This window comes from Harmonia axyridis, chromosome 1 (assembly GCF_914767665.1).
Source record: "Harmonia axyridis chromosome 1, icHarAxyr1.1, whole genome shotgun sequence".
Classification (NCBI taxonomy): Eukaryota; Metazoa; Arthropoda; class Insecta; order Coleoptera; family Coccinellidae; genus Harmonia; species Harmonia axyridis.
In genome coordinates, this window is record NC_059501.1 from 58,598,035 (window position 1) to 58,614,183 (window position 16,149).

Here is a 16,149-nt window from a genome sequence, read left to right on the forward strand (position 1 = left end):
GCAGAAAACCTATGATTTCAATCTCTGTTATTGTTTAGTTTATTTTAACCTCAATCTTTTAAGTCTATATTTTCCTTACTTTATATTCTTACTATGAAGTATCTCATCAACTGCCTTTATCACCACCTGAGAATCACAGCTTTCTCTCACTTCTCCACACAATTCTTTTCAAATTTAATCACTTTTCCACTAATTATCGCTTTCTTGACACGACCGTATTTATCGGTTTGGCGCCAAGAAATAATTTTTAATTTAAATATATCTCAAATTATTCTATTATATTTATAATTATTCGTTTCAAGAATCTTGAAGCGAAATATTTATTTGCTCTGAACACTCATATTTGAAATATTGGAGCCGAATGCCGAATACTTAAAGATACGTCATTTACGCTGATTATACTGCTGTGATGAATAAAAAAATCAGCTTGCAGTAAGTCGAGGGAAACCTGGTCAGCTGATGCATTTAAATGGGCAATAGATGCAACCGCTTAACTTCTACGTAATAACTTTCAAAGTATCAGTTCACCAAGATACAGCCAGCTGACATATATATTTCTCCAAGGTTGCATATAAGCCATCATCCGGTAAATTTTTGTTTGAGAGGAAATCATTGGAAATATAATTTTTTTTTCATGTTTGAGGCACCAGCTGACGTATAATACACTATGCTATAGCCAACTGATAGTATTTTTTCGTCTAGATATTGGGTTAGCTACAATTTGACAAATTTATAGTTGGGAGGAAATGACTGGATGCATTTTTTTTTTTCGTGTTTGGGGGGCTGCCGCCGATCTCCCCCCCACTCAAGTCGTAGCTGACGTTCACGAGGCTTTTTATTACTATTATCTGATGCATTCTACTAATTACCGTTGGAGAGGAACTTGGTCATGCATATCTGTTACTGGCTCCCGGACTATTATTTCTCAGATATAAACAAGTGCCACACTTTCTCAAATTGAAATGAATTCTCAAAATTGAATCCTATCTGATATATAGTAGAGATACAGAAATAATTTCCGTAGTCATATTTCCATATAGTCGTACTCTTCCGGATAATTTATCTCTTTAATATTCCAGGTTCAATAGGTTCGGTAGGGAATTGGCGGCATACTAAATTTTCACAAAGTCTTATGAACTATCATGCGATATAAGCCGTGAAACCCTTCAAACATATGTTCATATTTGAAATTTTCACATGGAAATTCACCTCAATTATCGGAATTGTTTTATTAATACTGCAAAAATTAATATGACAGAAGGAAATTCCGTTATATTTCTCGATCTATATTCACCATCATGAGATTAGATCTTAATTGATAGTAGGGATTCATCAAGCCAAGTAGCTTGACATAACCAACCAGCTACTTGACTTTGAAATCAAGCTCTTGAAAAATTACTTACTTGAGCTTGACTTAATTTTAAATATTTATTGCTTGACTTGATACAAGCTACTTGATATTACTTGAGCATGATATGCACGCGTCGCAAAGGTATATATTTCTGCAATCTCGTGCGCGCTTAGACTAAATAAGGGGATTCCTCGAGCGCCGAAGCGCATTCACCAGACTTTATTAGTAGTTTTCTCACATTTCTATGAAATCTATTGGGAGAGTTTGGAAGTTTGAGAAATATCTCCCCACTCTTGGCCCAAATGGTCAAGGATTTTTAATTAACGCCAGCATCTTCAGCTCCTGATGAAAAACAATTTTCTAGAGCTGCTCTTACAGTTAAAAAACCCGCAATGGGTTGAGCGACAAATCTATAAGATGCCTCATGTGTTTTAGATCCTGGATGGAAAATTATGAAATCAAACAAAGTCTCGAGGTTTCTCAATATTAAGATCCTTTTTCATTCTGTTATGATTTATAGTGATTCAATTTATGTTTTATTTAAAAAAAGTTGATATGCTCGGTTCTTTCATACAATTAGCTTAATAAAAAAAGGGTTTCTTCTCATTTCATCATTTTTTTATTGATGTGACACTACACAACTAAACTGCTAAAAAATCGAGTAGTTTCATATGATTCAAGTACTTGATAAATAAAGCCAAGTAGCTTGAAAATCAAGTAAAGCCGTGAATCCCTAATTTATAGTAACTTCGATCGAGCAAAAACAATGAGGTGAAATGAAAAGGTGTTATTTGTGAAACATTCAATGATATCATGAGTCATAAGAAACCATAGTACGTATTCACATTCTCTCAATGTTTGTCTGACAAATCGATTCGTATTTTTTCAAAGTAATAGGCATAAAACTTGTACGAAACTAGGGTCGAAAAATGGGGTTCGATGAAGACATATGTTAGAATAACTTCATTTAGACCACATATTCAGAAAACTCATTGCAACTGGTAGTAAGACATAAATAATTAATGAGTTAAACAGCTAATTAGTAAAACTTGGGAGGTTTGACTGGATTAGAATACTTGGAATATTTTTTCGATTGTCGTAGTGTTCTGCATTCGGAATTCTTGGCTAGATGGGAATACAGTGAATAAAGGATATTATTCCAGCATTACGCCGCTTTTAAGAGCATTAATTCCTGGCAAAAGACCACATTTTGTAAACAAAGATAATATATACTGAATTGCCTCTCACACCGGAGATACTGGCATCCGCAATCTAGGGATGTTGGTAGCGAATACGCCAATGAAAATTGATAGACATAACAAGTTTTTTATTTTAATTACAATATGAGATGTATTCAAAGTACACAGTTCTGTTATTGTCTCATCAGTTGCTTTGATTTTTAAATGTGTACTATAATTATATAGGCTCTAGGCAGTTCAGTCATCACCCATCAACATTCAGCAAATTGTTTCTCCTACACACTTGATCGTGAGTTCAGCGATCTGAAAATTAATTAGTTAATTAGTATCATAATTTAATTCCATCTTATATATACAGGGTGAGTCTTTGACTTGTACATATATTTTAACCGAAGATTCTTGAGGTCAAAAGAAACACTTTTTTCATTTTCCATTTTTTCCGATTCGGCCCTGTTAAAAAGATATAGCCGTTTTAAATTTTCAAAATGAGCTAATTCACCCTTGAAAACCGGAACACTGAAGTTTTCTCAAACATAAGATATACCTTTTGAACCTTGGAAATAAGCTACTAAATTAGAAAAATCATCATAAACTCACGTTTAACATTCCATTTGTTGAACAAAGTAGTGTTTATAATAAAATAAATGAGTTATTCCAATTTCGTTGATGCTAAAGATTAAATATTCTTCTCTTGATTTTCTATTTCATTTTCGATAATTATAACGAATTGAGCTCGCTACCACCCATATTAGCTCTGATATCCATATCCATTCTTTATATTTCATTTATATGATATCGTTGTTTATTTCATTTCGTACAATAATTGCCATTTAACTTTAATATCTCAAATAAATAATATTTATCTGTGAAAGTTCTAACACAGGCTATAGTAATCTGTGGTTTTAAGTTTGAATTTTAAATTTCGAGTGATGCCAAATATAAACACAGCAGTTCGGTTCGAAGAATCTATGTTCTAACCTAAAATTTTCATTTACAGTTTACACTATTATTGTTATAAGATATTTGTTATTATGTTAGCATGAAATGAAAATCATCGAAGATTTGAAGAAACCCAACAGAATATTGAAGTTCCGTACATGTTTTCAAGAAATTTGAAAACAACTTCCAAAATAAATAAATGTGTGGATACAAAATAAATCACTGTGCATTCTGATAGAAAACAATTTCTTTATGAAATGAAGCATTTGATTTGTTCCAACTATCTGATAAAAATATTGAAATGCATCAATATTTTTGAAGCTATCAGTATGAAAATATGGAAATATGTAAAATATTCTGGCTCTGTAATCAATGGAAAATGTTAGCCTCCACTTGTAATCAAATTTGTTCTTAATGTGTACCTACATTGTAGCCAACTTTACTACTGAATTCATCTTGATTTTGGCATTGAAAATAAATGAGAAGTATTCAATATAAATATCCACAATAAAATATCCTGTTTCTTTCAACACCTAATTTGTTTTCACATTAAAACAATTATGGCCCTCTTGGAAGTATGTGAATCAATCATATGCTCTTAGGATGATTTTATGGTATTCCATAAATTCATTGAATATTTTTATTCTTTTGCTATTGCAAAAGAATAGAAATATTCAATCCCAATCACATGAAAATTTGTCTAGTATGTACCTAGTGGTATGTTTCAATGTGAATTTAAATAACCCGAAGAAGAATACAGTATTGTTCGATAGCAGCAGTTTTTAGTGGGATATTGATTGTTGTCATTATAATGGGACTATTTTGTGAAAACTTTTTTAAACATGGGCTTTATGAATAATCTGGACTTTTCAAAAAGAATGTTGATTTTAGTGAAGTATTTTCTTATTATCAGAGCTGTGCCAAAGCTGAGTAATTTGTAATCAAATCAAGGAGTTGAGGTGAGCTTATTCAAATAACTTAATTTTCAAACTAAGTTGGCTATTACTTCAATTCTAAAGTCTGAGACATGACATCATAGTAAATATTCATTTCTGTGGTTTTTTTTCCACAACAGAACAGAGTTGCATTAAGCCAAAGTACCCAATTTTTTGAATTTCACAGATAATTTTTTTTTTTTTTTAAGATCAAGTTATTCGAAAACGGCGCTTTGTACAAGAAAATATGAGGAATACTTTTATTTTTCAAATTAGCCAAATATTCCTCAATGAACGTTCAAATTACTTTTAAGAGTTGGTTTCTTCGAATTTCTGGTATTTTTATGGAATGTTCATAATAAAGAAACAGAAGAATGTGTATGGAATCTTGTGTCCGGAGAAGATGTATGACATCAAAAAAAAGCTTTATTTCAAAAATCTTTTCCTTCGATAGAACCTTTTACTAGATATAGCCGAAAATCACATTTTTTTAACGATTTTCAACAGCCTGTATCTTTTTAACCGGGCCGAATCGGAAAAAATGGCAAAGGAAAAAAGTGTTTCTTTTGACCTCAGGAATCTCCGGTTAAAATATATGTACAAGTCAAAGACTCACCCTGTATATATCCTTCAAGTATATCATTTGAATTATACGAAAATTAAAAATTAATATCAAGTATAGTTTCACACAATGATCTCCAATATCTGATAACGGATTGACACTATAAAGAGTATTAAGAAGAAGTATTGTTTCACAATGAAGTATCTAAGTTGAGTAAGATTTAATATCTCTCAGTTAAGATTGTTCTATTTCAGAAACTAATCTTATTTAGTTCTGTTTAAGGTGAAGGAATATGATTTATGTTGTATTATGACAAAATTTCACTCCTCATTTATAACTTATTGAAGTATTAGGTAATTTTTGTATATGAAACAGTTAACTTTTAGTTTACCAAAAGAAGATCAAAAGATTTGAATTTGCAAGAAAAAATTCAATTTTTGCAGAAGACTTTTGCTTAATTATTTCCAGGAATAAAACTTTGAATTCTGTTAATACTAAAAATTTTAAAAAAATTGTACGTCTGACGTAGGAACGTTACCTACATCATGTATGAAACAAGCTGTTTTTCAAGCAATTTCATTTCATAATCATATTCCAACTTCAATTAGACAGTTGAGTATTAGGAGGAACAAAAAAAAATTATAAAAGGTATTTCGTTTCGAAAATGTTATTGTAGCCAAAGGGAGTTCTTAGATGGTAATATGTTGTTGTGAAATTGAATTAATAATTTTTTTTTCTGTTTTTAAATTGACTTATCCTATACATATTCATATGTCTTGAAGGAATGATAAAAAATTCTATTCTATTCCTTCCATGCAACATAATAACTATAACTATTCGCCTAAAATTCTGTGTGACAGTTTTTGGGTGCTCGTCATTCGTGCACTTATTTGGCCCTTGATATGTGATTAACAAATCTTATCTCACAGTGTAATCATGGATAAACGGGCACTCAAAAACTCGTTTTCATTTCTTTTTATATCAGTCGATATATTCAGTGATAAATGAGAATAGACCAAAAATCCTACAAAATTTACAGGGTTTTTGGTGATATTTGGAATTCATCCCTCATCAATCCATTGACGATTATAGGTACATATAGATGAAAATAGAAATTACCTGGACGTGTGGTGGTGTAGATAAAACATATTGTGCCGCATTAGCTACATCTTCGGGGTTCAGTAGTGGCATATCCATCCCATCGACATCCAGCATTGGCTCAGTGCGAACAGCTCCTGGACTGATGCTCTGAAAACGTATATCTAATTACTATCAGAAAACTTTATTCCCCATTATGAATTGGTTCCGATGGTATCTCCATTTGAGTCATTGTTTTGATTTATAACACCTCAGATTTTCAAATGTTATATGATGGAAATTCTAAAAAGCTATTAAATTCGCGTATGGAAAAATTCGACAAATCGTCCATCTAAAATTCCTTGTAGAAATTCAAGACGATGAAATAATTAGAAACATAGGAAAAAATTTTAAAATAAATACCCAATGCTTCTGTTCGGTTTGAACTTTGGCGTATCTATAGAGGATAACCATTTCCTTCGCGTAAAATTTCGGGTACATAGCGAAAATTTGAAAATCCCTCTATAGCGTAAAAACAGCAAGAGCAAATCTCTTTATATAAATTTTGGTTCGGTCAAAAAGCATAACGATATCATGAAAACCACATAACATCGCTCTTTCTCTACTATAACTATAATTCAAGAAACCCGTAATACCTACGAATTTGGTACACTCCTCTGTATTTTGGTTTTCTCTTCCGTTTGAAGTCCGTTTGTCTTTAACTGTCCTGCATTAATAGGAGGATGTATGCTAGGAAAAAGGAGTTGTGTAATTATTAAATATTCCCTGGGTAAGCCACTTTTTGGCTCTAACGCACTCCTGAGTTTTATAATAATAATAGTTTATTCTGGAAAATCAGTTATAAACTGATGAACGCTGAGGCGCAAGCCAGTATGCCAGTGTGCAGTCCCATCTTCATTATTTTATGTTTCGTCAAGGAAATAAGCCTTATAAGAGGCTTTGAGTGATTTTTCGCTTTGGTACAAATATTTGCACTTCATTCTATCGAAATGGTATTTACAGGTCTTCTTGTATTTGTACGTTGCTGACGAATCTCGATGCATTTACTGCTCATTGATTGTGTGAATGTTTTACAGATTTTAAAAAATAGCGCTAGCAACCATATAACAGTTACATTTCCATTCGCCACATGTGACGTGTTATTTCTAGTTGAGATTTTTGTCAAGATTCTTGGTCTCATATTCTTATTCGACCCTCCTACCGAAGATTACTACGTGTCCGTAGGGTCTTTCTCTTGAGACTAGAAATTAGCATTAAATTATATTTACTATCACTATCAAGGAAACTATGTCAATAGTACTATCGTGAGAGTATACTATCATCGTGAAAAAGATCCTTAACACAAATAGTTTTTATTAGCATATTGCCACATGCTAGAGCAAGACTCAAAGCCAAAATCTTAAAGTTCAAAATGAGAGCCAAAACTACTTCATTTAGGTGGCGAATTTGTCCCTTCATCTTAATCACATCTTCATATATGATTTTTCTCGTCGTCATATTGAGAAATTTCGTTCGAAGACGCTCATGCGCAACGATTGATAGTCCCTTAGAATACTTCTTGCAGTATCAACGATCTGAAGACCTAGAATCTACGCAAGGACACTAACACACACTTATCGCAACAGTACTAGATCACAGAATCGTAACTTAGTAATTATAAGTGCTAAGAAGTCCAGTAGCATTCTATGAAATATTTCTCGAACTGCAAAGAAACATTAGGAACCTCTCGTTGACAAATATTTAAATTTAAATTTGAATGGCTCACCGTCATTCTGATCTTGCTCCCTTCACTCGTAAGTTCCAGTCTCAGAGATTCAGTCAAAGCAGTAACTGCATATTTGCTAGCAGGATAAATATGCAGAATAGTAGTGTGTGGTATTTTATGTCCAGCAACACTGTTGATATTGATGATTTGGCCATCGATATTGTTCTTCTTCATTATTTGTATAGCTTCTCTCGATGCGATGCAGAGGGCCATTACATTCGTGTCCATCACTTTTCTCCAAAGTTCGGTGGAGCCAGTGATCAGACTACCTGGTGGAAACAAACCGGCATTGTTGATCAGAACATGGATGGGTTCGAACTTTTTTTCGATTTCTCTAAATGTTTCAACTAATTCATCGTCATTTGTGATGTCAACTTTCATCGGGTAGAGTTTGCCTGTTTCATTCTGTAGTTTTTTGGAAAGTTTTTCGACCAATTCATATCTGCGTGCTAATCCAATCACCTGTAATTATTTCAAAATCAAATTACTTAAAAATCTTTTACATGATCGTTATTAAATAAATAAATAGATAAATAAATAACGTCTTTATTTCACAAAAGAAAATAGAGAAATACATGAACCCATCACCTAGCAGCGGAAGGCTGCTATTCAAACTCAACCTCCCCAAACCGGCAATGAGCTAGCATCCAACAAGTACATAATAATTAACAAGTCAGCTATAAATAAATAAATAAATAACTGTATTTAAGGCAATTGACCTAAGTCCTTCAGCCCAAGAAATTCAAATCACAATAGTCAGATTCGTTTGTCTGTGAGATGCTATCATCAATTTCGAGACATTCTGAGGAAAATGTCTTGGCACCCCATTGTCAGATTATCGAGATTTGTGAGAAACAAATCACATATCATATGTAAATGACATCAATAGTGATCACAATTGTTATCCCTGAGTATATAAGATTATGATTTTCCCATTTTCCCCCATTACAGCTCGCGATGCCTGGTTATGAACATTTTGGCTAACATATTTGATATTATTGGACATCAGATATATGAGGATTCAGTTATTATGGTCTCTCTTAAAAAAATCTCACAATATGTCGTTTTTCGGTCATGTGAATTATTCTGGCGTCATCTTGTGGCATGAAAAGATGTATGGAAGATTTTGGATTTTGTATCTCATTTCATAGCCAATGTGGAGCAGTGTATAAAAAAATTATCGATGGCGGTGCCTAATATAACCAAGGAAGATCATTTCTCGGGTTCTGGCCGCCGAACATCCAAATTTCATCCCAATCAGAAATGAGAGCTCCCCGATTGATGTGCAAAAACCCCGAAAATTGCAAAAAATCCATTTTCAAAGGTCCATATCTCGAAAACTGTCCATTTTTGAGCTTTGTGGCTTTGGACACTTCTGATCAGTTTACCAAGAACTACAACATATCAAAAATTCAGCCAAATTCACGGAAAGCCATTTCCCATATAAAACGTGCGGGGTCCTTTAGGCTTCATTTTTACAAATTTTAAATTCAATTCAACGTTAATAACCGGTGATCAGATACATCAGATGTATCCACTGTACCAACCTCATTGACCAAATCTCCTCTAGTAAAAAATATCGGATCAATTAAGCTTGAAGTAAACCGAGTTATTCTTGTTGGTTCATTCAAAAACTGCCTCGAGCCATAAGAACCCAGGAACGTCGTCAAAGGACCTTCTGGTCCCAAAAAATCAACATTCATGTCACCGAGACACAATATCTCGTCTGCAGCTGGTGAAATACTATCAAATATGATGTCAACGTCATTCACAAAAACTATTCAAATTAAAATGAGGAGGACGATAAAAGGTAGCAATAACTATCTTGCGAGACCCAACTTTTAACTCTATAATTAGATACTCAGTACCTCCACTCACCTGCTGTCCAATAGAAATTATTTGATGTTTAAAAGTTTGCCTTATATGTATAAGCTGCAAATCCACCAAAAATTCATACCAAAAAATTATTTTTATTTTTACTGATGGGTAATGATGAATTATTCAGTTCTGAATATGTATATACCCTCAGGGTGAGCCTTAAAGTTGTACCTTTCAGCCTAATTCCGGCTCAGAATAGCCTGAGATACATTTTGCAGGCGGAAATTTTGAAATGCCGAAATTGATCACAAAGCAATGACAAGACAAAAAATAAACATCGTGCGTTCAAAGAAGTTATGAAGAAAAATATGAATTTTCATGTGCGAGTACAAAAATCTTGTTACATAAATGATTAGAGGAGCCAGTTTCACTCACAGTCATTCCATTCTTCACAAGCATTTCTGCAATTTTCTCTCCAATTCCGGAACTAGCTCCAGTAACCACAGCAACTTTACCTACCATTCTTTCCATTTCTAAGCCAGTACAACACTACTTCTCTGAACTCTGCAAAAAAAAAATCATACATTGGTTAAAAAGATTTAATATGTATGAAATATTTGGGTGGTTATCTACTGAAACAATGAAATAAGAAATAGTTGTATCGAATTTATATCGGAAAAAAAGTTCAAAGATTTGCTTCTCTCAACTCTGCAATGATGAATCCTATATCTGTTGAAAATATATAAGTATGCTATGAAATATTTGGTGATGACAGAAACGCAGCGAACAAGATAAAACATGCCATGTTGATTGCCAACGTCCGGAACGGAAAGGGCACGCCAAGAAGAAGAAGAATATGATATGAGATAGTTGCATCGATCTTAAATTCGGAAAAGTTGAATATGGTATTAAAATTAAACATGGCTATCATCACTGAGTGCTCCTCTAAGGGCGCTGAGCATAATTGTTATAACAACAACAATTATGCTTGGATAAATACCATCAACAGTGACAGTTGAAACTTTCCGTAAAAGTATGTATCAAAAATATCAGATTTATTCCGATCTTTACTTTCACGCCTTAACGAAAATTCATTATAGAAAGATGTTGAAATACTAAATTATTTTTTGTACTCGTGGCTAGGGCAAGTTGGCTTGGCAGACAAAATGTCTGGGGAAAATGGCTTGGCTTGCACTCCTGCAATTCTCTTAAACGGATTCTATTCAATTTAGCACCCTCTGTTGAAGACATTTTTCCAGAACTTATGATTGTGCCGAGTAATAATACATTAATTCCAATTCAATTAATTCAATTAAAGATAATGAGGAACAAGTAAATTTCTATTTCTCAATCGTTCATAAAGGACAGATCGTTGGTTTCTACCAATTTGAAGAACTTTCAAGTCATAATCACATGCCATTGATACATTGAGATGAGGATCTCGATGAAGCTTCTGAAAATATAGCCTGAAGCTGAATTTCCAGTAGATGAAGATCGCCGTAACTCCTCGGCGTCACAAGAAGGCCTAAGACTCATTTGTCTTTTTGACTGCAAAAGATAGCTATATGTAGGTACCTATTTTGGAGTATATATGCCATTTTGCCTGACTTTTTATGTTCAAGATTATTTTTTTTTATCTATTATTTCTTTTTATTTATATCCACCTTCTAAAATTGAAACTAAACTAATTGGATAAATATCCAGTTAGGTACTAAAACCTCAGAATTGTTCAACATAACAGGCCAATCGAAAATCTCCCGGTCTACCATAGTAAAACACATTTTTTTGGCAGAATTCGATTTTATTATTCAACATAGTTGCCTATACAGCGATTATAGCGATCTTCTAACTTTTCGATACCATTTTTCTTGTACGATTTGTCTTTCGCTTCAAAATAGGCTTCAGTTTCGGCGATTACTTCTTCCTTGGAGCTAAATTTATTTCCAGCGAACAGTCTTTTGAGGTCCTGAGAACAGGAAAAAGTCGCTGGGGGCCAGATCTGGCGAATACGGTGGATGCAAAAGCAATTCCAAGCCCAATTCATGCAAATTTGCCATTGTTTTTATTGATTTGTGACACGGCACATTGTTTGGATGAGACAGCACCTTTTTTCTTGAAATGGGGCCGTTTTTTGACGATTTCATCATTTGAACGAACCAATAACGTTCTATAATGATCGCTGTTGATGGTCTGGCCTTTTGGAGGTAATCAATGAATATTATACCTTGGGCATCCCAGAATTCTGATGCCATAACATTGCCAGCTGACTGTTGTGTTTTTCTCGTTTTGAATTCGAATATGGCTCCTTCATTTCAATTTTTCATTCATTGTCACATATCGACGCAAAAATTCAGGTTTATTTGACTTAAACAGCCTCAAACACTGCTCAGAATCATTAACACGTTGCTTTTGATCGATTGAGAGCTCGCGCGGCGCCCATTTTGCAAACAGCTTTTTCATGGACAAATATTCATAAATGATATAATGTACACGTTCAGATGATTTTTTACAATGTCTGCTATCTTGATCAACTTCACTTTATCGTCATTCAAAATTTATTTGTGAACTTTCTGATTTTTTCGTTGGTGACAGCATCTATCGGGCGTCCACGTTTAAACTTAGCACAGCAATCAATGATGGTTGATCTTCCTGGTGCAGACCTCGGAAACTCTTCATCAAGCCTAGATTTTGCTTCAACTGTATTTTTTCCCTTTATCAGCACACGAAAATTTTTGTTTCCATCTTTTTTCGAATAACAGAAGTAGCTACGCCAACAACACAATATCACACAAACTAATGGTCGGACTGCTGTCAAATTTTGACACGTATCGTTTGAAGGTTGGTACTAACTAAAAATTATTTGGATTTAATGCTAGCTCCGCTATCTGTGCATCAGACCGGGAATTACCAATTAGCCTAAAACAAGATATTATTCTTCCGAAGATTGTACGCCATCATACACGCCTCTCCTCCTACGCTATTTTGCATTTCACAGACAAAATATGTCTCACTCGCAGAATAACTCGATAATGATGTCGTAATGTCTAAAAAAGATATTCTGTGGTGTGAATTGCCAATGACAATGACAGATGGAACGTCAACTGCGTTATTTGACTCGTGCATCCAGTGGAGAAGATTCTTCGATTTGTCACAATTATTATATTGAAACTACTAATGATATAATGGAAAATCAAATTATTGTTATTAAGAGCAAAATATAGATATTGTGACGAACTGATACAGCGATCTGTTCGGAGTTCAACCGCTGGTAAAGAATCATGATGTGCTAAAACCATATCACTCTTTCTTCATAGAAATTCCGCGGAACAAATCATTATTTCTACAGCAAATCGGTTGAACATTCAATTATTGATGTAGAATTCTTCCTCACTAATTTCTACCAGATTATGTGAGACAACAAAACATAAAAACTTCCCCTTCGCACATTTATTTCAAGTGTACACTTTTTTATATTTATCTTCCAATTCCTATCCGTCGTATAAATATATGCAGATTCCGATTCCAATCCATCCCACCACGAAACGAGGTTATGTTCGGCAAGTATCACACATGTAGAGATGTATTTCATGCAAATCTACGGGATCCAATTCCCATTTATCTATTCATTGTTCCGAAATTCACGATTCGTATGCTGCGATCGGCTCTTTATTCAATTATTCCACTTCGATCGGGGTTCCTGATCCTGCAAACACATTTCGATTTTTACTTCCCGTGGGAAAATGATACACCAACACTATAGGACGGTATACAAGTCTATATGACTTTTGGCTTTACAGTTTACAGTCATCAGAATCATAGGGATCGAATCCATTTATGCAGACAATGGAGTGGTATTAATGAGAATGAAATACACGCTAATGCTAGAATTATTGGCATTTGCTACAAAGTAGATAAATACACTGATGAACAATTGCTAGGGATCACTTATGTACTTCTCTTCATTTGTATTTTTTTCATGTTATCTCGTGAATATCTGTACATTATATGTTCTCTAAGGAAAAATTAAGATGTTTTGAGTTGATTATATCAAAGTCTTCCTTACTTCATCGGCTCTTGTTCACAAAATCGATTATTATCTATAGGCTGTTACAGGTGGAGTGAAAAGCAATGTGGTATTTGTTATTAAATCTGTTTTTTTCTTTCGTTCAAACACATAAGGTGACAATAATTGAAGAAATGAGAACAATATCAGCTTATCAGTCATGCCGAGAAGACGTTTGGCTCATGTGCAACTGGACCAAATCATACGGTGGATACAGGAAGGTTTGTCCCAGCGAGAAGTGTCCTGGCGGTTGAATGTTTCGCAAAGTGTCGTGAGTCGGGCTTGGAATAGGTTCATCCAAAACGACTCAGTAGCTTATGTTCATGGGGGAGGTCGGCAGCGCAGTACAACAGCTGCCCAAGATCGCCTTTTGATCCTCAATGCTAGGAGAAATCCCACTTACCCGGCGTCGCGGCTCAATAGATCACTGAGAGTTGCAACAGGAGTTCTAATTTCGAACCAGACTGTAAGACGACGACTACATGTTCGTGGTTTGAGAGCACGTAGGAGGGTACAACATCCCCGTTTGAATAGGGAACGCCGGGTTCATCGACGGCAATGGGCTGAGGAGCACCGCAATTGGACACTTGAAGATTGGAGCCGATGTTTATTTACGGATGAGTCTAGATTTCATTTGGTCAACTCCGATGGACGTATTCTTGCTTGGAGGGAAAGAGGTCGAAGGTATGCAGAACAGTTTATGGTACCCACAACAGCTTTTGGCGGAGGTTCTATATGTGTATGGGGAGGCATTTGTTTGAACCAACGCACAGAGTTGGTTGTTCTGCAGAACACCACCATGACCAGCCAGAGATATCACGATATGATTATTGAACCCATAATTGTTCCGTTTGCGGCTGCCGTGGGCGAGAATTTCATTTTAATTGACGATAATGCCCGTCCACACCGTAGTCGTCTGGTTAATGAAGCGCTAGAAACTCATGCTATTGATAGAATGGACTGGCCAGCTCGCTCTCCAGACATGAATTGCATCGAACATGTCTGGTCTGAGATGTCTAGACAATTGTCAACCTTAGAACAACCGATCAATAACCTGAAGGACCTTTCTAACGCTTTACGGGATATTTGGACGAATTTGCCCCAAAATTTTATAAATCGTTTGATCGAAAGTATGCCTCGTAGGGTAAAATGCTTGAGACGAGCTCGTGGGGGTCCAACTAGGTACTAGCTTAACCGAAATTTCAGCCTTCTTGTGGTTTCATTATAAAATTTTTATGTTATTCAAACACAGAATTTTGAGTGTTCCTAATAAAGTCTTTTTTTCTCTCCAACTTTTCATTTTTTCATTCTTTTCTCAAGTGAACCATATTATCAACTGAAAATACTCTGATATTTGACTAAATTTATAATCTTGGAGCGAATATTTCAGAAATAAATTTAGAACAAGTAAGTGATCCCTATCAATTGTTGAGCAGTGTACTTGAAAACAAAGAAGATACAGCATTTCGAAGTGGATATTTGTAATTTTTTCGGAAAATTCAATATCAAGTAGGGGAGACTGGAAAGGGTTGACACAAGGGGAGGTTTGATACACGTTCAAATTTCCCGCCTCGATTCTTCAAAGAAAGCGTAATCGCGTGCAGTGCCTTTATGAGTGTGTAAATAGTTTCAATTTATAATCTAACAACGATCGCGTCACGAACAGGAGTTTTTAAGCTTAAAATGTGTTTTCTACATATTCGATGTGATAATTTGCATAACAAACGTAAGGCTTTATCTCTTTATCAACTGAAACTATAAGGAAATTCTTTACTTTAGTCTTGATGCGCATTTCATTGAGAACATACACCGTATCAATGAAGTATGGAACAAATTCATTTCTAGCTAAACAGACCATTTTAGGGAATAATCCTGAAACACATCGATTTTCGATTTCAAATCACCGTATTTTAAAATAATAATCTAATATACAGGGTGAATTACTTTCGAGTAATGACGTCACCATAATTTTTTTGGAACATCACTATTTTGTCTCAATTTTTCGATTACTCTAGCTGAGCTGATTCCAAAAATTTATCACATGTTGATTCCAATTGGTACAGGGTGGACAAAAATACAATAGTCTTGTGTGTGCTCATAAAGTAACGCGTAACATTCTTTATTAGTTAAATTAACAATATTATCAAAAATACTTATTTTCTTCTCATTGTGAGGATGGAGTCTCGGATATTATTCATATTGATGAAGGCCGCTGTCTTTTACACAATAACAAAATGTAAAATTAGACAATAAATCATAGGCGCAGGAGCAAGAGAACAAATTAGTTCCTTTTTAAACTGGTTTGGCTCCATAAAAGAAAAAAACTTGCAAATTTTTCGCATATTCATTGTTTACTCGTAGTACCTTTATCTCAAATTAAAACGGTTATTATTTATGTATGCGGTATTTCTCGTGCAGT

The 16,149-nt window shown here is 34.4% G+C and overlaps 2 protein-coding genes across 5 annotated transcripts in view; one reads left to right on the forward strand and one right to left on the reverse strand.

Annotated features, from left to right (window-relative positions):
- The window catches only part of LOC123688782 (neuropilin and tolloid-like protein 2), a 612,260-nt gene that overhangs the window by 181,137 nt on the left and 414,974 nt on the right, over positions 1-16,149 (forward strand). The gene's annotated exons all lie outside the window — the stretch shown is intronic.
- Positions 2,664-16,149, reverse strand: part of LOC123688786 (farnesol dehydrogenase-like) — an 84,150-nt gene continuing 70,664 nt past the window's right edge. For both annotated transcript variants that reach the window (XM_045627454.1, XM_045627453.1), the window contains 4 exons: positions 10,103-10,231; positions 7,850-8,311; positions 6,106-6,234; positions 2,664-2,853 (listed from right to left, as the gene is read on the reverse strand). In XM_045627454.1, coding sequence (XP_045483410.1) covers positions 2,809-2,853; positions 6,106-6,234; positions 7,850-8,311; positions 10,103-10,198 — 732 coding nt within the window. In that variant the 5' untranslated portion in view covers positions 10,199-10,231 and the 3' untranslated portion in view covers positions 2,664-2,808. The remainder of the gene's footprint in view (positions 2,854-6,105; positions 6,235-7,849; positions 8,312-10,102; positions 10,232-16,149) is intronic.